Raw genomic sequence first — 22,390 nt, forward strand, 5'->3', positions numbered from 1 at the left:
TCTCGAAACTTGTCCTCATCCATGCCCGGCCGGGTCCCCAGGGAGATGGTGGTCCACTCTTATTTCCACAGCTGGTGAGTGGTCGAGAGAACACAGGTGACCCTCAGCCCCCATGTCCTGTTTTCCCCCATCCGGCCTCTGTCACCATGTGAAGGAGCCCCTGGAGTCAGGCGATCTGGCTCTGCAGGGCCTCAGGTGTCCAGTTCACCCACAGTGGTCTCTGTGACTGAACTTCGCATGAACTTCGTTTATGAGCTCTCGGTCCAGCCTTTGAGAGAGCACAACAGGCCGTGTCCCCACAGGTGCGGGCGGCCACTGTGTGCTTGGGAAGGCATGCCTGAGTTTCGTAAGGGTCTTGGCTGAAGGCTGAACTGTAGTCTGACCTCGTCGCTCTTCCCCTGAGGTCATAGACCAGTGCGTGGACAGAGGCAGGGGACCAGCTATGCTCCTCCCTTCGCTCCTTGACTGGCCCCCTTTTCCCAGTCAGACTTCAGAGACCGAAGCGCCATGTATGCATCCCTACAACAGCGTTCAGTGAGAGCTGGCCCTGGGCAGGGCAGGGGCTGGCCCCCACCCTGGCTCGGATGTCTCCTCAGTCTCTTGGCCCAGCAAGCTCAGCTGGGCTGCTGGCCAAAACCAGCCTGGTGTTGACCCCGACAGGTGAGGGCTGCTTGGCCCCCGGCCTGTGCCCACTTTGCTGCTCTTCTCAGCAGTCCCAGGAAGCTGAGGGTCAGACACTGCTGACACCCAGACCCAGGCAAGGCTGAAACTCAGGGACAGCAAGAGGCTGGCTCTCGGGCCACCTAACCACCTCCGGTTGGGGCAGGTGGTCTCTCCCAGGCCCTCCCCCACTGAGCTACCAGGATGAGGGGCAGCAGGGGTGTGGGCTTAGCTAGCTTCAGAGCTCCGACCGGGTGCTGGGGGCTGCCTGGTGATCCCTACCTGAAAGCAGGCCCACACTCTGCACTATGGCCCCTTAGAAGCTCCAAGTCTCGGGGTGTCACCTGCCACCCCAGGCCAGGTGTGTGTGGGGAGGAGCTCTCCTGAGCGCCTGTGAGATGGACAGAAGACAGCCACTTCCCGCCCAGCCCTCAGGAGCCCCTGGCTCTAGCCCGGCAGCCCAAGAGGACCAGCCACAGAGCTGGCCAAGGTCACACGGGGTGTCCAGTAATTGTCCTCGCGCGCTACCTGTTCTGGAGCCGTAATGAGAGGGTTTTCATTATTTTCGGGTGAGCGCTCCTGGCAGATGCCGACAGCCAGCAGATGTGTGAAGTCGGGGTGATTTGTAAGGGGACACGCGGTGACTGTGCCGGGCAGCGCTGTCACTCAGAGGTGCGTCCTGGCCTGTGGGGACGGACGAGGTAAAGGTCAGTTCATGGAACTTGGGCAGTGGCAGACACCCCTCTCTCCATTCTCACAAGATAACTTCTGGTGGAGCCTCCCTTTCCCTGGGGTTCTTGGGTAGGTGGGGTCAGATGCAGAAATCTGGGTGGCTTGATCCCTCGGGGGTCACTGGAGGTGGGTCATCCTGGGGCAGAACTCCCCACCTGGCTGCTTCCTGACCTAGGATCCTGTGTTTCCTCCTCCTGAGGCTGAATCCCAAATTCCTTTTGGAGCCCTAGCTCAGGGCAGGGTTTCCCCTCTGAGGGACCCAGGAGGCAGTGTTGCTGGTTCAGGGACCACGTGCCCAATGCAGGAAGGGTGCAGGGCTTCCAGGTTCTGCGGCTGACAGGCTGGGCGACCTTGGCCAGAGCACCCTCTCCGAGCCTCAGCGTTCTCACCTGTGAAATGGGCACAATGGCTTTTGCTTCATGGGCTCATTAGCACCACCCATGTAGCTTCTCTGCTGTCCTAATCACGATGCTTTATTAGGTAGCTCACTGTTGTGTTGTCTCTTTAACTCCCTGTCCCCCCCTCCCTCCCACACGAAACGTAAACCCATGGCCTTCTAATAGGAGCTCTGGCAGGGTTGTGGGCTGTACGCTGAAGGTCAGCGGTTTGAATCCCCCCACTGCTCCACGGGAGAAAGATGAGGCTGCCTACGTACATACAGATTTAAAGTCTCGACACACCCGAGCAGTTCTGCTCTGTCCGATGGGCTCCCTGTGAGAGGGAACCGACTTGAGAGCCCTGGAGCCTGGACCCCAAGGGGTCTCTGAGGGCGAGAATCTCTCCCTGCACAGACAGCCTCGTCGTTCTTCCTCAGATCAGCTGGTGGGCCGGAAACACTGACCCCGGCACAACCTACCATGCCCTCAGCTGCTGATGCACACATGGGCTGTCCTACCTCGGGCTCTTGTGGGTGGTCCCGTTTTAGCCCTAAGTATGGGGAGAGATGGCCTAAGCCCTTTCCTTGGGTGGGTACCAAGAGGAGGCCAGGGGAGGGAGAAGGCCTGACCCCGGCCTTCTGCATCAGGGCGTCCAGCACAGCTTCCAGTGTAGCATGGACATTGGCTCAGATGGCCGGCCAACAGCAGGGGTGGACGAGGGTGGGCATTTCAGAGGAGGCGGGAGTGCCTCAGTGACGCCCCCCCCCCATCTGAAGCTGTGTTTGGAGTGGCAGATGTGAGGCCTGCCATCCCCAGCGCAGGGATTGTTCACTGTTCTGAGAAGGTCACACATGACCCATTAGCAATCATTAGCCCCCTGGGACCCCTGCATTTCTTTGCTCAACTGCTCCATTAACTTGGGTGCGAATCACACCTCCCAGCCGCCTGCCAATGAAGATCTATCTGCGAGGTGCAAGGGGATGCGATTAGTTACAATATATTAACCGCCTAATATAAAAATTTAAAAAAGCGATCTTTGTGAAGGGCAATTAACCACTAAGTGTAATTGATCATTCATAAACCTCTGATTAGGAAAGGCAAATAGTAAGAAGGAAACAGATCGCCTAGGTTACCGGAAAGACACTGCTGCCCCTCGCTCGGTCTGCACCTTCTCCTGGGTCAGCAGATTCCTCCGTCAGGCCCGTGAGCTGGGGACATGGCTCAGGGGACATAGGTCAGGGAGATGGACAGACACATCGAGGCTGGGGCCGAGTAGTGGTTTGCTGCATCAAGAAATAAGAAACGCGGAGTGTTGGGGATAGGGACAGGGAGGGGACATTTGGGCTAGGACCTGCCACCTTTCCCCTGCTGCCTCCTCTGACCACAGCCTGCCTGGGCTTCTGGCTGTGAGAGTCATAGTTAGGGTCCCCCTGACCCCAGGAGCCCTGGTGGCACAGTGGGTGTAAGTGTTGAGCTACTGACTACAAGGTTGGCGGGTCGAACCCACCAGCTGCTCCTCGGAGGAACACTGAGGCTGTCTGCTTCTGGGAGGATTGTTAGATCTCTCTGGAGATGGAGTTACCCCTCGGTCCTTGGCTCCGCGCGAGAAAGAATTCGTGATCCAAGCGAGTTTTATGAGAGTTAGAAGTTTCAGGTTTGCACGGCACCCATAGGACTCCTCCTGACCATGCAGCCTGGCAGAGACTGCTCAGTGTCACGCAAAGTCTCTCTCGACTCTAGGCTCCTGCCTTTTCAAGGATTCCACAGGGAGGCATGGTGGATGACCCCTAATCGACCCCATTGACTGAACTGAATTCACCTGGCCTAGGTGGGTCAATCCAGGTGGCCTAGGTGGGCCAATCCAGGTGGTCTGGGTGGGTCAATCCAGGTGGCCTAGGTGGGTCAATCCAGGTTTAGCGCCCACCCATGCCTACCGGCGGGAAACCTGAGCCTGTGAGCATGTGCAGTGCCCCACTCCTTGTTCCCGTGCTTGGCTCTCTGGGCATGCGTTAACTGACATTCCCCATCCCTGCGCTGGAACTACCTAACAGGATTTACAGCCAGACACCCCTTGGGGCAGTTCTATTCCATCCTACCGGTTCACTGTGTGTCAGAATTGACCCCACGGCAGGGTGTCTGGTTTGAGTGAGGGTCAGAGTACCTGAGCCACACTCCCAGGTGACCCTCCTGGATGCCAGCTGCCATTGCCCTGTTTCCGATCGGCCCAAGGACAATACCCACCCATCCTTCCCCACAGGCTGAAAAGGTCCGGGTTGAAGGTACGCTTCTGCACCAACGAGTCCCAGAAGTCGCGGCGGGAGCTGGTGCAGCTGCTATGCAGGCTGGGCTTCCACCTCTCAGAGGGCGAGGTGACTGCCCCGGCCCCGGCCGCCTGCCAGCTGCTGAGAGCGAGAGGCCTGCGGCCACACCTGCTCATCCACGACGGTAGGCCTGGGCTCGGGACTCTTCCTTTGGGGTGTAGGGCCACCTTCCTCAGAGAGGGCAGGGTCACGGGCTTCTCCTGCCATCACAGGTCTGTGGGTGGGTGGCATTCTGGGGTGTGTGCAGTGCATGGCTACTACCTATCCTCCGTCCTCACACCACGAAGTGCCAGGTGGCTTCTGAGAGGGGACTTGAGGACTCCTCTTGACCTGGGAGGGACCAGGGATCCAAAACTTGAGAGTAAGAGACAAGAGAATGGCAAGAAGCAAGAGACACACACAGAGGCTGGAGAGACAGAAGTCAGAATAGAGACACACAGTGAGAGAGAGACAGCAAGCGGGCAAGAGGAGAGAGACAGGGAGACACACAGACGAGAGAGAGAGAGAGAGAGAGAGACATGAAGAGCAGGGGGGTAAGACCAAAAGAAAGAGGCAGAGAGAGACACACAGAGAATAGAGAGGCCGAGAAGAGCCACCGAGGCCGTGAGCACACACACACACAGGTGCAGGTAGCCTGAGCCTGGCGTCTCTGACTTCGGTCCCGTGCGTGGCCTGTGAAGCAGCCCAGAGGCCTGGAGCTCTAGTGACCACAGAGGGGACAGCCTCTGGGGAAGAGCCCCTCTGACCCCAGTGGTTTCCCCAGAACCAAAGCAAGAGCATCTGGTGCCTTGGGAACATTCTAGAAGGATGTTAGCAACTCTAGGACTTAGGCCACCCCCTCAGAGATGCACGTAACATTTGCTTTCCTGAAGCGCTGGCAGAGGGGTGGGGGGCAGCAGCAGGCTCCCCTCCCCTGGGCAGGAGGGGGCACGCGGCGCCAAGGACCCTCACAGAGGCCTGAGTGTGGTGCTCGTTTCAGGGCTGACCGCCCAGGCCTTGGGAATCGCATCCCTCAAAACCCTTCCCCAGGGTTCCTGCCCGAGTCCACAGAACTCGGTCCGCAGGGAGAGAGGCTTAGATAAGAGGGAGTGTCCCAGGGAAGGGACAGGGCTGGGACCAGCTGCACCAAGAGAGATTCCTACAGCCTTGAGGGGGGCCTCAGTCTAGGGCCCCAAGGGGCGGACATGACAGCGTGAGCGGCCCAGGGACAGGCCTTCCATCAAGGAGCTGGGGTTGACATTTTATTGCTGATGGCTTCTTTCACCCCAGTGCCCCTTCCCCAGGGAGCCCTCCCTGGTGGCCTAGTGGGTTACACATTGGGTTGCCAGCCCAAAGGTCAGTGGTTTGAAACCACCAGCTGCTCCATGGGAGGAAGATAATGCTTTCTGCTCCACTCTGTCCTGAAAGCTTGCTATGAGTTGGAATCAGGCAGGGGGTTCACCTCACAACATTTTATTATGAAAAGTTTCAAACCGGTTGGAGGCATAGCCCACACAATGTTATTTGGAGTCCTTCTACACCAGCCATTGTATTTGACCCTCCACCCTGCTGCTTTATCTGTGACAGTCCCCTCCGCCCTCCAATCTACCCTCCAGCCATCTTCCTTTCCTGATGAATTTCAGTGTAAATTGCAGACATTGCTACACTTCCCCTGCAGACTTTAATGTACCATTAACTACCGGTACCTTCCAGCATATATTTTGATGTAAAGTTTGCATCCAATGAACTCCATACATTTTGTGTCCTTGCACGGGGTTTGGACAAATGCATGCCCCTCTGGTGCAAACCGGTAAGCCCTCGATTACTGAGTGAAAGGTGGGTGCTTTGAACCGACTCCAGTACGGAGGGAGAAAGGCCTGGTGATCCCCTTCTGAAAGCCAGCCATCGAACGCCCTCTGAAGCACGTTTCTCCAACACACAGGTCCATCTCTGAAACCAAGGAGGTGGTGTGTTGTTAGATGCCATTGAATCTGTTCCAGCCCACAGTGACCCTGTGCACAGCAGGGACGCACGGCTGGTCCTGCGCCGTCCTCACGATTGTTCTTATCTGTGAGCCCGTTGTTGCAGCCACCGTGTCAATCCATCACATCACGGGTCTCCCTCTTTCTCACTGCCCTTCCCCCTTACCAAGCATGACGTCCTGCAGAGACTGGCTTCTCCCGACAGCTCCACAGTACGTGAGACAGTCTCACCATCCTTGTCTCCAAGGAGCACTCTGACCACACTTCTTCCCAGACAGCTCTGTCGGCTCATGGAGGCCCTGCTTCTTTCAGCCCTCTTCACTTGCACCGTGGCTCGAGGGCATCGATGCAGCTTCAGTCTTCCTTGTTCCGTCTCCGGCTCTCACTTGCACGTGAGGCGATGCAAAAGACTGGTCCTCAAAGTGACCTTCTTGCGGTTCAGCACTCTAAAGTGATACAGCAAAGGTTTCTTTTGGGCTAATTTGTTTTGGGTGTGACTCTAGCTCCTATGAAGATAGGGTACTCTACTTGCTCCCCAAGAGCTTCCTCATGGCCTTTCCAGTCCATCTCTGCCCGCCTGCTCCCCGCTTCCCTGCTCCCCGGCCCAAGGTAGCGACTATTTAGAATTTTTCTGGTCTCGGTGGTACATAGTCTTCACTGTCCAGTTGCTCATAAACCAAACCCAGCTATAGTGGTCGGCCAATTCTGACACACAGCAAGCCTGCATCGGACTCTGAGCCCCTGTGTCTACGCTGCAGCAGGCAGCCTCCGCTTTCTCCCACAGTCACTGGTGGGTTTCAACTGCCCGCCTGGCAGTTCGCAGTCCAGCACCCGACTCACAGGGCCACCCCATTTCTTTCTTATGACCGAGCAGTTTCCATGAACTGAGTAGGCAGTTTTTCCTCCATCCTCCTGTCCAAGCCACCTCTCTTGGGCTGCTGTGAACGAGCCGGTCGGAGTGTTCCCGGGCTCTTCTGGGACTGACCTAGGAGTGGGATTCCTGGGCCTGAGTGCAGCCACAGTGCTGGCTAAATGGTCAGCAGGCATGGGGAAGAAGCTGTGACTCACTCGCGTGGCATCAGAATTTACAAGGATGTCAAGACTCAACCGGCGTTCAGGCTTCCGCTGTGGACCACGGCCTTGCGCAAATGAAGCGCTCTAGGATGTAAGCTCTTCCTGGGCCTGGAGACCCTGCCCTTGTCCCTGTCTCTATTGTCACATCAAGGAAGAAGAAGAGCCTGCTAAGGGGGCAGGTGAGGCGGTGTGGCTCCCCGGAGCCGCCCCTTGTTCTGCCCCACCTTCAGAAGCTGAGGTGTGCCTGTGGGTCTTATCTGTGCAGCCCCCTCCTCTCTCCCTGCAGACCCATCCTCTGTCCTCTCCAGAGCTGCTGCACTGGCCACTTCCTGCCTGCTCTGTCACCAAGGGAACCCTGCAGCCAGGAGCTGGGCGGTCACAGACTCGGGCAACGCACTCTCCCCATGAGCGCCCTCATCTGTACAATGGGAACACCTCCCACTGTGGCCCTGAGGTGGGAAAGAGGCAGTGGGTGGGCCTGGCTGGAGGTCAGGGGCTTGAGGGCCTGCGTCCTCTTTCTAGGGCTCCGCTCGGAATTCCACCAGGTGGACACATCCAACCCCAACTGCGTGGTGATTGCAGACGCCGCCGATGGCTTTTCCTTCCAGAACATGAATAAAGCCTTCCAGGTGTTGATGGAGCTGGAGACGCCCGTGCTCATCTCCCTGGGGAAGGGGTGAGTCAGGCCGGTCAGGGGCTGCCGGGAGGGAGGGAGGGAGACACGGAGGTCCAGAGAAGAGGATTGGGCAGGGGAGGGGGGGGTGGTGGAGGCAAGTAGGGAGACTCTGTTTTTCCTTTCTCTCCCTTAAAATAAAATTTTTTAGAAGATTAGGATACTGTCCTTGGATGCTGGTTGCTCAAGCTTCCTTTGACCCTGAGGCTAGAGCTCAGGGGGTCTTTGCAGACCGGGACCCCTGGGAGAACCCGGAGGCCAGGCGGTGCTGGTCTTAGTTTAGCACAAAGGAGAGGGTGCACTGCACCTGGGGGCAGGTGCGGCTCAGCCTTGGAGAGCTTGTGGTTTGAGTGCAGGTTTTGCAGCACTAGGTGTTGGCGAGTTGTGCCAGAGGGCAGCTACACAGTGGGAACCAAGCTGGTGGGCGTGTGGTTCCCCAGGGCTGGATGGATGAATGCGTCCAAGTTCAAGTGTGGGCCTGATGGTGTGTGTGCATGCCCCGCCCGTGTGTCTGAGGATGGGTGTGTGTCTGGCTGATGGTGTGCACCCTCCCTTGCTCCAGGTTGGGAGCTAGGGCTCCATTAAGGGGGCGGCTTTGTGGTTTACATTTTGTCTGGGCTTTTGCCACATGGCCACACTGTCTGCTCCTTTAAAGAAACCAGTGTTGGTTACTCTTAACATCCTTTCTCACCACCAATAAAAAACACATGTTCCCCGAGGAAAAAAAATGAGAAGACACAAAAAGGAAGGAAATGGCAGCGGTTTTCAGTCCTGCCGCCGACACGCTGCATGTCCGGCCAAGCCTTGTCCCGGGCAAGTGCCTGTTGACAGATGTGTGTGTTCCGGTGGAGCCCTGGTGACACCGTGCTGGCTCTTAGGGCTGCTAACCACAAGGTCAGCAGTTCGAAACCACCAGCCACGCTGCCAGAGAAAGCTGGGGATGTCTAGTCTCATAAATAGTTACAGCGTTGGAAATTCACAGGAGCAGCCCGACCCTGTCCTATGTCGTCTCTATGAGTCGGCCTCGACTCACTGGCAGTGAGTTTGGCTTGGGGGATTTGGTGGTGTGGGGGGTGGTGCAAACAGATAACATGCTCAGCTGCTGACTGCTGAGCGGGAGGTTTAGGTCCACCCAGTGGACCCACCCTGGCAAGCTGCATTAGAGAAACCAGCCTCTGAACGCCCCGGGCGCATAGACCTGCCCAGCTCTGCACTGACCTGTCCTGCATGGGATGGCCAGGAGCCAAGTGGAGTTGCTGGATTTCAGGTCCGGAGGAGAGTCGTTCACCCCCCACCCCCCAGGCACAGTTCTGGCTTGCCTCTGGTCCCTGACCTCTTCCTCTGGACTTTCTGGGGCACGAATCTCCTCCTGGGTGGGAAAACCAACCACATGCAACTTGCAGACAGACATACAAGCCTGGTAAAAACTGCCTCCCACGCTGTCGTGTCTTTAGAGGAACGTCAGCATGTCCCCTCTTGAACTGAGCTGGGCCCGTTACTTAAATGGAGGGAGAACTGGCCTTTGGGATTGGGGGAAAAACAAGGCCCCTGGAGAGGGGCTCGCTGCTGAGCTGAAGACCAGAGCCTGGCGGCGGTTAGGGTGCCGGCCTGTTTAGGATCCAGGCCCCGGTTATATCCCATTCTGTTTCCAGAATAATCAAGTGTGGGCCCAGGCTGGGCCCGTGTGCGCCCGCCAGCCAGCGGGAGGAGCCCAGGTTGCCAGTGGGAGGCGGGCCAGCCCAGAGGGGCATCCGGTGCGAGGGTCTGCCCTTTCTCCCACCCACCCTGTTCGATTTGCCTCCCTTCAAAAATGACCACTTGACCTTTCCCAGAAGAGCCATTAACCTTCTAGAGGCGGCAGCGTAAACAGCTTAATTTTCTGACGGGCAGCATGACAGAAGAAATTACAAAGCCAATTCCCACTCTCAGGTCCAAACAGATGCCAAATGTAAATCACTCCCTTCCAGGAGGAGCGCTCTGTCCGCCTCCCCACCCTCCTTGCTCGGTCCAGGCGACCTCGCGGCTGGGCTGCCCGCTGCTCCCGGCTGTAAGCACCCCAGACCGAAGCCGACTCAGAGCCCTTGCCAGCTTGTTGCTGTTGGTGTCAGGCACCTTCGAGTTGGAACCCTATGAACAGGCAAACACTGCCTGGCCCTGCGGCCTCCTCACTGCCCTTCCGTGCGGGGCCACTGCTGCAGGCACCGTGTGCGGTGTTCCGCTGCTGGCCGTGAGGCTTTCCATGGACTACCTGCCCTTCCCCCGTAGCCTGGTCTTGTCTGGAAGACCTGCTGAAACCTGTTTACCTTGGGTGACCCTGCTGGATGGACAGAGCTCCCGGCGCCACAGCCACATGCAAACCTCCACAGTACATCAGACTGACAGGCAAGGAGGCCTGGCCAGCTGGAGACCCCTAAACGACAGCTCTCCTTCCCCCCATCCCCCCTCCGCCCCCACACCGCTGGACTTGCTGCAGCTGCACTCCATTGGGTGTTGAGAGTCACGGACTCAGCGGCAGAGTTCCCAGATTCCACGTGGGAGATCGGGGTCAGTTCCCAGGCGGTGACCTCATGCACAGCCACTTCCGCAGTGGTTCTCAGCCTTCCTCATGCCACGACCCTTTCATACAGTGCCTCAGGTTGTGGTGACCCCCCCCCAGCCATAAAATTATTTTCGTTGCTACTTCATCACTGTCATTTTGATTTTTCTACTGTGATGAATCGGGCGACCCCTGTGAAAGGGTTGTTCAACCCCCAAAGGGGTCGCAACCCACAGATTGAGAACCGCCGCACTGCCGGCCTGCCAGTGGAGGCTTGTGTGCTGTGATGCCAACCAGGTTTCAGAGAAACCTTCCGACGGAGACAGACTAGAAAGTACAGCCCGGCGAGCCATGTGTTAAACTCCCAGCCAGTGAAAACCGTGTGGACCACCGGAGGGCCCACCACGGTGGGGGTGCTGAGCCAGCCGTGCTCATGCTCCCTTTGTGCACTGGGCGCCTTTTATGGTATGACCAACGCCCCGGAATTCTTTCAGTTCCTAAAACAAATTTGTCCTCTGCCTGCTTCTTGAAACCCCTCTGTTTGCCCAGGTCTCAGAGGGACAGCCCAAAGCAACCAAACTCACAACCATGGAGTCGATCCTGACTCATAGGGATCGAGCTAGACAACGTGAAACGGCGCCCCACCCCGACACCCACTGCTGCGTGCGGGTCCCTGGCTGCAGCCTGGGTGTCGGCCCCTTTCATTGCGGGCCTACCTTTCCAGGGACTGGTCTCCTGTCCACACGCCCGAGGGGTGTGTGCTGAATTCTGGCCATCCCTGCTTCTATGGAGCATGTTGGCTGTACTTTCTCCCAGACCGACTTGTTTGTTCCCGGGGCAGCCCGCTTCGGGATTCGAACGCTTCATTTCTCCCTCGGGTTCCCTTTCTCATTGCCCTCTTGCATGTGCGTGTGAGGCAGTGGGAATGCCGTGGCTGAGGCCAGGTGCACTTTAGTCCTGGAAGTGACAGCTCTGCCCGTCCCACTCTAGAGAGGTGTCCTGCAGCACATTTGCCCAGGGCAGTCTGTCCTCTGGTCTCTCGAGATCCGAGCTCCTGGACAATTTCCATCCCTTCTCCTTGTATCGTGTATCGTCTCCATGTATCATCTGCTTAGTCCATGTTGTTCACGAGCCTCACTCTGACCTGGGTACTGTTTCTTCATCTAGTCAGCCTTAGGAGGTTATTGGTTTCATTTGCAGGTTGAGTGAGTACCTGACGTGGAGAGCAAATGTTTTGAGAATGATGAGGGTATAGAATATACAAATGTGCTTTATACAATTGATGTATGTATGGTGATAAGAGTTGTATGAACCCCCAATAAAATGATTTTTTTAAAAAGGTTCATGAGGCAGGGGGTGAGGAGGGAGGGTGGAAATGAGGAGCTGATGCCAAGGGCTCAAGTAGAAAGCAGATGTTTTAAGAATGACGATGGCAACAATTGTACAAATGTGCTTGACACAGTGGATGGATGTATGGATTGTGATGAGTTGTATGTACCCTCAATAAAATGATTTAAAAAAAAAGAATTCCCAAGGTTATCCACAGTCCGTAAAACACAGTCAACATCGTTCAGGTATTTTCTGCTGAGAGCCAAGATCCCCCGATGTTGGGAATGACACCCCTCATTCCGCCGTCTTCTGACTCCGCGGCCTGCATGTCTTGCAGCTCCCCGTCATGCACGGCTGCAACTGTCCCCAGCCCTCTCCAGCCACATTTTCCTGGCACGTGGTGTTGCTTTGATAACGTCTGTGTTCTGCCAGCTCCACTTCTTCAGAATGGCACAAATACAGACCCTTCCAGGTTCCTTGGTGTGGACGAGTGAGCGCCTGCAGCGCTGTGTCCGTGTGTCGGCAGCATCGTGAGAATGACCCACAGGACCCGGAGACAGAGGGAGCCCACTCCGTGGGGGAAATGGCGCCCGCAGACTCACTCCACACACTGTTGCTGAAAAAATCCGACGAGCAACCACCAGCACCTTCGGAGCACAGTGGGAGCAATCACAGCAGGTTTGCGAAGTGGTTAGCTCTGGCCAGGGGCCGGAGACACAGCCAGCGTGTCCAGGAGGCCGAGGCAGTGAGGACGCAGTCAGCAGAAGCTCCTGAGCGGGTCGCCGTGCCCTCTGAGAGGGCCCCAGAATCCCGCCCTGCTGCAGGAGCTGGGGAAGCGTTAGGACCTTGCAGCTCCGGGAACTGCAGTCCTAGAATGCTGGTGGGGTAGTGAGCTACGGGTTGAGCTGCTGATGGCAAGGTTGAGAGTTCAAACCCACCAGCGACTCCGAGGGAGAAAGATGAGCCCTTCCCCTCCGGTAGAGTTGCTGTCTAGGAAACCCACAGTTCTGCTCTTTCCTATCAGGCCACTGTGAGCCGGATCGACTCGATGCCAATCTCGTTGGGGTTTTTTGGTTTTGAACATTTGCTTCTGTTGATGAGGAGGGGCCTCTGGTGGCGTAGCCGATTAAATGTGGGACTGCGAACCTCAAGGTCAGCAGTTTGCAGCCACCTAGGGAGAAGACGAGGCTTTCTATTCCTCTGAGGAGTTGAGTCTGGGACACGCACAGGGCAGTTCTTATAGGATCGCCGTGAATCAGAATTGACTCAACAGCCCTGAGTTTGTTTTGCCGAGAGAGTCAATCTTCCCACCTTTGTGGAAGGCAAATGGATAATGTCTGTTAAGGCCCTCAAAACTTCTCACCTGTCCCTGATTGAGGACACAACTTAGGACGCACCAAGATGCTCGCCCCGCCTCCATGGGCGACTAAAACGTCAGGACGTGTGCAGGTGACCTCGAGCCAGGCCCCAGAGGTGTCTGTGTCACGGCGTGGAAGTGATATGTTATGGGGTGAAGAAGAAAAAGTGGCTCATGAATCCAGTCCAGCTTGAAGCCAGTGTGACGGACACACCACAGACCGGCTGCTGGGGGGTTGCCTCTGTCTGTTTCCAAGCACAAGCTCCCTGTTCCCCAGGGCTCCAGGATGCCGCTGTTGGGGCGGGTGGGGAGTGGCCAGCCAGCTGCCTCTGGACACAGCCGTTGGGCAGCACTGAGTTTCACAAGGAAGGTGTGGGGCCTGGGAGAGGGGCGGCCTTTTCTGGGAAGCATCTGGTGCCCAGGACACTGGCATCTCCTTGTGACCGGGTGCTGTGGAACTAATGGGGTTTTCTTCTCCAGGCAGCAATTATGGGTTAATGATTAGCAATTAGGGGTTAGCCACATGCTCCTTGGGCCTGATGTGCTTTCTCAGAACACAGGGCGCTTGTCTTTCTCTGTCGCAGCCTGGGAACCATCTGTCCCGAAGGCCCCTGATAATCATTGTGGTGGGGTCCCCATGAGCCTGGCAGCGGGCAGGCCTTGTAACCAGGCTGCTGCTACTCGCTGAGCTCAATGTACTGACCTCCACGGGCCACTGTCAGCAGGGCTTCTGGGCTGGGCCTCATCTTGATTCTGCAGCCCCATCACCCAGGCCTGGAGCCTCCTGGCCCCACCCCAGGCCACCGCCAACCCTGTCCTCCCATCCCTCCAGCTCTCTTTACTTATTAATTTATAATCATTTTATTAGGGGCTCATATAACTCTTACCAAAATCCATACATACATCAATTGTGTAAAGCTCATTTATACATGCATTGCCCTCATCATTCTCAAAACATTTGCTCTCCACCTAAGTCCCTAGCATCCGTTCCTCATTTTTCCCTTCCCTCCCCACTGCCCCCTCCCTCATGAACCCTTGATTTATAAATTATTATTTTGTCATATCTTGCATTGTCCGATGTTTCCCTTCACCCCCTTTTCTGTTGTCCATCCCCCAGGGAGGAGATTATATGTAGATCCTTATAATCGGTTTCCCCTTTCCACCCCACCCTCCATCCACCTTCCCAGTATCGCCATTCACACCACTGTTCCTGAAGGGATTAATCCGCCCTGGATTCCCTGTGTTTCCAGTTCCTATTTGTACCAGTGTACATCCTCTGGTCTAGCCAGATTTGTAAGGTAGAATTGGGATCATGATATGGGCGGTGGGAGCATTTAGGAACTAGAGGAAAGTTGTATGTTTCACCATTGCTACATCGCACCCTGACTGACTTGTCTTATTCCTGAGACCTTTCTATAAGGGGATGTCCAATTGCCTACAGGTGGGCTTTGGGTCTCCACTCCCCACTCCCCCCCATTAACAGTGATATGATTATTTTGCTCGTTGATGCCTGATACCTGATCCCTTCGACACTTCGTGATCGCACAGGCTGGTGTGCTTCTTCCATGTGGGCTTTGTTGCTTCTGAGATGGCCGCTTGTTTATCTTCAAGCCTTTAGGACCCCAGATGCTATATCTTTTGATATCTGGGCTCTATCCGCTTTCTTCGCCACATTTGCTTTTGCAGCCATTTGTGTTCAGCGATTGTGTCAGGGAGGTGAGCACACAATGATAAGATTTTCTGTTCTTTGATGCCTGATAGCTGATCCCGTTAGCACCTTGTGATCACGTCCAGTTCTCTTTATTTTTAACATTTTCTTGGGAATTGAGTGAGGAGCCGTGGTGGCATAGTGGTTACTGATTGGGCAGCTAACCTCAAGGTCGGTAGTTCAAAACCACCAGCCGCTCCTCAGGAGAGGGATGAGGCTTTCTACTGCTGTCTAGAGTGACAGTCCCAGAAAGCCGTGGGGGTCATTCTGCCCCGTCCCACAGGGTTGCTGCTCGTCGGAGTGAATTTGATGGCAGTGAGTTTGGTTTATTGTGAATTGGGTGGGTTTAGAGAGTAGGTTGGGTCTTGCCACTGACCGCCCTGCCCACAATGTCATGCCACCCGGCCTCCTCCCTCCCTGTGGACCCCGTTTCTGTCCCTCCTTTAAACCTCCCTGCTGTCGGGCGTTATCTTTGAGTAAATGCCGCACTTTCGGTCTCCTGTGCTCGATTCGTCTAAGCCAGAGTGTGACCTACCTGGGGGCATTGTTCACCTTATAGACGAGTCTGTTGTTCAGCTACTGGAGCCCCGATGGTGTCGTGGGTCTGAGCTGGGCTACAATCCCCATGGTCAGCAGTTCAAAACCACCACAGGAGAAAGACTGGGCTTTCTACTCCCGTCACAGTTACATCACTCGATGGGAGTGGGTTTGAGTTTTGGTGTATTATTTGACTGCAAATTGAGCCATGGTGATGAGTCTGTTTCTAGGCTGGAGCGGAGATGAACCAAGGGCTGCCTTGTCGGGGACTCCACTGGTCTGTCTGACCGGCCAGTACCCGCCCCCGCCCCCGCCCCCTGCCTGGCCTGGTCTTTCTTCCTATTGATTTTGCGTCCTGTTCTTTCCTTCTCATTCCCAGACGCTACTACAAAGAGGCGGCTGGCCTGATGCTGGACGTGGGCGCCTACACAAAGGCCCTTGAGGTACCTGCCCAGGGGCGTCCCCAGTGCCAACTGTGCCCATTGGGGTGCTTCCCTGCGCTCGGAAGGCTACTTCCACCTTGGGTGCCCAGCTGGGTGCTCCCTCTCACGGATGTCAGCTCCACCCTGCTTGCCTCCCCCAATGGCAGGCTGGCACCCCCCGCATCTGCTCTCATCCTCTCTCCTCTCCACTCTGGACTGACCCCCACCTCCTTCCTGACCCTGCATATCAGAGCACCTCAAACTGGGCAGGCCCTCACTAGCCTCCTTCCCATCCCCGCCTCCAGTTTCCCTGACTGGCAGTCTGCCACCCCAACTTGGGGCTCCTGTCCTCCACAGCTCTTGTCACTTTTACCTAGACCCACACCCGGCGGGCACGGGGAAGGGCTGGTGGGTGATGGAAGGCAGCCCATATAGCTTGGTCCCCAGCTGTGGTTGGGCCATGAGCAGGGGTGCAGTGAGCATGCTGGGCAGCCTTTACCCACGAGAGGCACTTCCCAGCACCTCGGCCACACCCCTTGTGGTCTCTGACCCCTGAGCGCACATTTGGAACCTCAGCTTGACTGCTATGGCTTTGGCTCCACAGCAGCAGATGAGAGTCTGAAAGAGGGAGACCCCCCACCCTATCCCCGCAGGCTGGGTGTGCCCCTGCTCCCACCCAAGACTCAGGCTTGCCTTCTCTGTCCCCAGTATGCCTGTGGCATCGAAGCCGAGGTGGTGGGGAAGCCTTCGCCTGAGTTCTTCAAGTCTGCTCTACAGGAGTTGGGGGTGGACGCTCACCAGGTACGAGGGCACCTGGGCCGTGGGTGGGAGCAGGCAGCTGGCTGGTTGCTGCAGGGTAGCCTGAAGCACTGGGGCTGAGACTGCCCAAGCTGGAAAGGGGGTGCGGGCTCAGCACCCAGACCCTGTGCAGAAGCCGATTTAGCTGGACATGGTGGGGGGCGGGATGACAGCAGGTGAGGTCAAGGCCCCCATTTCCACTGCTTTCAGTGTGAAGCCAAGAGCTGGAAATGCCCATGGCCGGTCCTAGCTGGCTCTTGGCTGCCCTCGGGTCCAACCCATCAGTTTAAACAAGCTCATCAGAGAGAAAGAGCAACAGCGAGATTGAAGCACGTGCAAGAAATCGCAAGGCATGGGGGACAGACAACGTCCCAGGCACACCCAGATGCCTCAAAAGCGGAGAAGGGGGCAATGAACACGGTGGGACTTTTGTGCCCACAGCCCCTCCGCGTCCCAGTGAGGGGCTTTCCCAGTGCAGGGAAGAAAAGCAGACACCATCCTGGGCCAGCTCCAATCCCACTGCCGTCTCTTCCTCAGGGGGTCCGGGGGAATCAACCACATGGCTGCTCCCGGGGCAGGCGGAGGCCCAGGCCCACCAAGGTGCTGCCCTGTGCTGGGCCAGCATTTCTGAGGGTCTGCTATGGGGCTGCCGTACCCTGACCCCTCTGCGGTTCTCTAGGGTACAGTTTGGAGAGCCTACTGACACGGGCAGGTGCTGTTAGAGATGGCAGTGAGGGGAGGCGGCTCGTAGGACAGGCTCTTTTTCATTTCAGAAACCACCAGCGCACACACACGCCAGGCCAACATGACTGGGGTTCCACACAGACGCGATTCCATCACCCTGCCTTCTCCCATCCCTCGCCTTTCTTTCTTAAGACCCCTTTTCTGCCCATTCGCGTTTTCTCACTGACCTCAGGTTGTGTTGTGATTGTTCCCTTTCATGCTGCCCCTCCGGAGTGTTCTCTGGCCTCGCCCACACTCACACGCCCCCCGGCTCTCAGGAGCATTCTCTGACCTTCCGTCTGTGACCTGTGTCCAAACCGGCTGTCATGTCTCTGCAGTTCCTTTTGAAGCTGTCAGAGACCATGTCAACCCACTAGGAGATCAGCCTGAGCGCTCTTCAAATCCTGAATGAAGTGTCCTCGAAGCTAAGTAGCAGCTGCGTGCCAACAGCAAAGATGGCCCGCCGAGTCTGGTGTTCGTAACGCAACCACCTGAGACAGAGCCGCCGCAGCGGACGCGGTGGGTGAGACCAGAAAGGAATGTTGACGCCGTGTGGACAGTGTGACTGGCGATCACTAGTCAGGGTGTCTAAGGGTCAGACCCAACACTGGCTTTGTGTATTTTTTGCCTGAAGAAGATAAAATGTTAACTGTCTTTGGAAGTTCCCAGGTGCCATTCACTGGGCTTCCATGAGGAACTGATCACCCCTTAAAGTCACGACCCTCCCCCGTCGGTGGAAGTGCAGACGTAGAAAAGAGTTGCAAAAATGGGATGGAGAACTCCCACACGGCAAACGTCTATGAACGTTCCTACACAGCCATCGACCAGGAACCCCACGGTGAAGTCACATCGATGTGAACGGATCTAGAGACTTTTTCAAACGCCGTTCATCACCCCACTACTCTCCCTTTGGGGGCCAGGATCACACAGGCGTTCAGTAGCTATGTCCCCTTCATCCTTCAGTCTGTGACAGCTCCTCAGTCTTTTCTGAACCGTGCCAGCCAGTGGTGGTGTCAGGGGTGAAGTGCTCAAATGCTAGCCTAAAGGCTGGCTTCCAGAAAGATCTAGAGGAAAGACGTGGTGATCTGCTTCCAGAACAATCAGACGGCGGAGGGCTGTGCGAAGCGTCCCACTGCTGACTCACAGCTGGTCCTGTGACTCAGAGTTAATTCCATGGCACGGGGGTTGGTGGTTAACAGCGTTGCTTTTGCAGCATGCCCACCGTTCCCACCCTGATGTCTCCATGCAATTCCATTCTCGTGATGGATTTTGAGCTGGACTCCCATAGCAACAGGCCACACCCCCTCCAGGCGTACCCTATCCAGAGGCAGATAATCATTTGTTCCAGAACAGGTGATGTGGTGATGTTACGATGTTACACTGGAGACACCGAGTTTCTCCCCAGTGCGTGTTTCCATGTGTCCCTTTTAATGAAGTAGCTTGTGGGGCGAGGAATAACAACACACGGTACAGATCCTTTCCCTCCTACTTTGCAGCCACCGTTGATAGTCTTGCCTGAACACGTGCTGCAGTGGTGTTTGCCCCACGATCAACCCCTTCATGACACTTCATTAGGTGGGGGTTGCAGCACCGATCAGACCCCCTGTTTGCCTTCCACGACGTTGGTATCAGGCTTCCCAGCGGCTGGTCGCCATCCCTCTTACAGGCATAGTTCATCTGACGGCAGATGTTGGGTTTCTGTACTGGAAAGTCATTCATTATTCCCTGCTTCTCACAAATCCAAGGTCGCCTGCACCTGCCCCTTTTCCAGCAGCGAGTCTCCCTGTTGGTCACTCTCACACCATCTCAGGCTTCTCCATGATGTAGAAGCCCTGGTGGCGGAGTGGTTATGTGCAGGGCTGCCAACTGCAAGGTCAGCAGTTCGAATCCACCAGCTGCTCCTCGGGAGACAGATGAGGCATTTTGCACTTGTAAAGAGTTAGTCTTGGGAAACCCACAGGGGCAGTTCTACCCTGTCCTGTAGGGTAAAGTGGTGGCAGGGAGTTTGTTTGTTTGTTGTGTACGTAATGGACCACAGTCCGGTGCAAACATCAGGTTGGTGCACAGTGGTGTGAGAATGGCACCGTGGGTCAGCAGTATCTGAGCTCCTGTAACGTCCCGAGGGGAGAGAGACTTACATTAGCACCAACCCAAGGCCGAGTGCTGAGAGGTCCGAAATGCCTCCACCTTCCCATCTGGGTAACCAGTTCTGACACCAGCCTCCCTTCCCACAGCAAGTCTCTACCTCTCCGCAGGGCTCACGATCCACACGCTGAATGCCACCTCTTCTCACCCAAATCCGTGACAACCGTGGTGTGCCCCGCATTGATCCGGATGTGGCTTCTCGGTCCAGTTGTGAGGGCTTTGTTTACCTTCTAGTGAGGTGTGATCCATACTGAAGACTGTCGTCTTCGATTTGCACCACGTCCCCTCCCGTCCAGCAAGCAAGGTTAAGTGGCATCTCTACACGGCAGGTTGTGGGAGTCTCCCTGCACTCCTGATGCCAGTTCTTAGAGTCCCGCTTCTTACGTGGTTGGAGGCACCTGTAAATAGGGTGAGAGAATACATCCCGATACAGAGCATTTGCCATTCTCAGTCAGGCACGGTACCCTTGCTCTGTGGACAGCTGCCTCTTGGCCTGTGTACAGGGTCAGCACAGCACTACAAAGTGACCAAGCATTCCCATTCTTTGCAAGGTCACCCATCATTTGCTGCGGTTGACACAGCCACATGCCTCTGCCCCGGCAGCAAAACACAGACCAGCATGCCTCTGGTGTTCTCTTGCTTTAGCCCCAATCCACGTGACTTCAGCGATGTTTCCCCGGGGCTCACGTCCTCTTCTGCACCCAGCTTGAATTCCTCACAGTTCCTTGTCAAAGTACGGTTGCAACTGCCTTTGAATGATCCTTAGCACACACACGGCCAGTCCTGGTGACATAGCTGATTGTGTTCGTCTGGGTTGACTAGAGAAATGGACCCGATATCAGCCCATATGTCCATTCCCGGTCTATAAAATCTCACGCAGCATGTGCAATGACGCTGAATGCAGGAGAAAGATCACAGGCCAGTGGATGGAAAGTCTTGTGGATCCAGTGGTGGTGGAAGCCTCTAAGCACTGGCGTGGGTCTCCACGTGGCTCCTCAAGCCCCAGGGCTCTGGCTGCATCAGCATAGCTCCATCAGGTTTGTCAGAGTACCTTGCAGGAAGTGAGTGTATCTGGCCTCCAGTGAGCTATTTATCTCCATGGGGCCTCTAAAAGAGGTCATCAAGCTGCGACTTGATTGACAGGCTAGACTCCACCCCTCTGCAAGTTGACACCACATTATGCAACCGCCACACTGGTACTGTCCGCAAGTTCCACATTCGTTGGCTCACCCTTTTAGGAGTGGGCATACATGGCGCTGTCTTCCAGCCAGCGGCCAGGTGTCTCAGCCAGGATAAGTGAGCGCTCCAGCATTGCATCTGTTCGTTGAAGCGTCTCAATTGGTTTTCTGTCGATTCTTAGAGCCGTCTTCCTTCCACACCACAGGTTTTGTTTTTATCACGTGCTGCCTACTGAAGTGGTTGGAACGCCTCCAGTCCTGCTTGGTCCAGTGACCGAGGGCCTGCCTTTCATCTTCCTTTGATACTTCCTGCGTCATTTGGTATTTCACTCACAGCCTTCGACGTCTCAACTTGAGACTTGGTCGTTGTCTTCATTTCCCTCCGCTGAAGGGCATCTTCTTCTCTTTCGTCTTTCTGAGCCAGGGCTTTGCACAGATTACTGAAATGCTTGACTTGCCTCTGTCTGTTGTTTTCCCTTGATTGGTTTCATTAGCTTCCAGGATAATGAGTCGATTCTTTTGCCATCATCCCGAGGTGATGAATGAGATCTAAAACCATTGGTCCTTATCGGAGACGGGGTGTGCTTCAAGCCTTTGCAGCTCTTAGGTTCCACGTACTTAGTCATGTCCTCTCTGACCAGCAGTTGACATCCGAGTCCCTTGGATGGGACAGGGTCCTTTGCTGTGACCCTGGTAGCCTCTGGTATAACCGGATTTTCCTGACGTGTCTTGTGCATTTCCCGACTGAGGCCTGGAATCAAGGAGCCCTGCCTCCTTCGGTGGAAACCGCGTTTAGAAGCCGTGGCTGGGGCATCGCTGCTGCCCACTGCACTGCTCTGGCCACTGGGGAGCCTTCGCACTGGGCGGAGTTGGGGAATCTCTGTGGTTGGAAACATAAAAGGCACCCAGGGTTGACACAGATTCTTCTGATTGAGATCCTGGCCCGTGTGTTTGCACTTAATCCCGTCAGTCTTAGAGCTGTTTTTCCTGGCCTCACGGCAAAGACCCCAAGTTTGAAGAATACGCGCGTGAGGGGTCATTTGCCTTTAGCCCATCACATATGCAAGAATCTCACGTCGCAAAGAGAGCGCGCCCGTGGAAGCAGCAGGAGACAAAGCTGGTGCGGCACCAGCCGTTTCCATTAACACCAGGACAGCCACCAGGATTCAGTGCCGAAGAGGACCTCTTGAAGGGACGCCTGGTTTAAAACTGGGTTTTGTTTTTCTTTTACCCGTAGGACAGAGTAGAATTGCCCCTTAGGGTTTCCGAGACTGTAACTCTTGCCAGGAGCAGACAGTCTCATCCGTCTCCTACAGAGCAGCTGGTGGATTGGGACCACCGACCTTCTCAGATGTCCAATGCCGAGCCCATTAGAACCAGGAGTCCTCAAACTACAGCCCGCGGGCCACATGTGACCCGCCGAGGACATCTGTGGACCACATGTGACCTGCCGAGGACATTTATCTGGACCACCGGGTGTTTTTTTCCTGTTGTTTTTTTTTTACTTCAAAATAAGATATGTGCAGTGTGTATAGGAATTTGTTCATAGCTTTTTAAAAAACTATAGTCCGGCCTCTAACAGGTCTGAGGGACAGTGAACTGGCCCCCTGTTTAAAAAGTTTGAGGACCCCTGCCTAACACCTTCAGGGCACCTTTTTATCCCTAGAGTATATTCATCATCAAATCATTACGTCTTAAAAGCTGGAAGGAGAAGTTCTCCCCTGGCGAATGTGCCACCAACTCATTAGCTTGGATGAGTTGTCCTGTGTGCTCTGAGGGACGTCATTTCCCAGCGCTGACCTTGGTTTTAGCGCCACGTGGCTTCAGAGTCCACGAGACAAGATATCTTCCAGCTCCTG

The 22,390-nt window shown here is 55.7% G+C and overlaps 1 protein-coding gene across 1 annotated transcript in view; it reads left to right on the forward strand.

Moving 5' to 3' along the window:
- Nucleotides 1-22,390, forward strand: part of LHPP (phospholysine phosphohistidine inorganic pyrophosphate phosphatase) — a 77,683-nt gene that overhangs the window by 8,594 nt on the left and 46,699 nt on the right. The window contains exons 2-5 of the mRNA XM_075534402.1: nt 4,027-4,214; nt 7,648-7,801; nt 15,645-15,708; nt 16,396-16,488. Coding sequence (XP_075390517.1) covers nt 4,027-4,214; nt 7,648-7,801; nt 15,645-15,708; nt 16,396-16,488 — 499 coding nt within the window. The remainder of the gene's footprint in view (nt 1-4,026; nt 4,215-7,647; nt 7,802-15,644; nt 15,709-16,395; nt 16,489-22,390) is intronic.

This window comes from Tenrec ecaudatus, chromosome 16 (assembly GCF_050624435.1).
Source record: "Tenrec ecaudatus isolate mTenEca1 chromosome 16, mTenEca1.hap1, whole genome shotgun sequence".
Taxonomy (NCBI): Eukaryota; Metazoa; Chordata; class Mammalia; order Afrosoricida; family Tenrecidae; genus Tenrec; species Tenrec ecaudatus.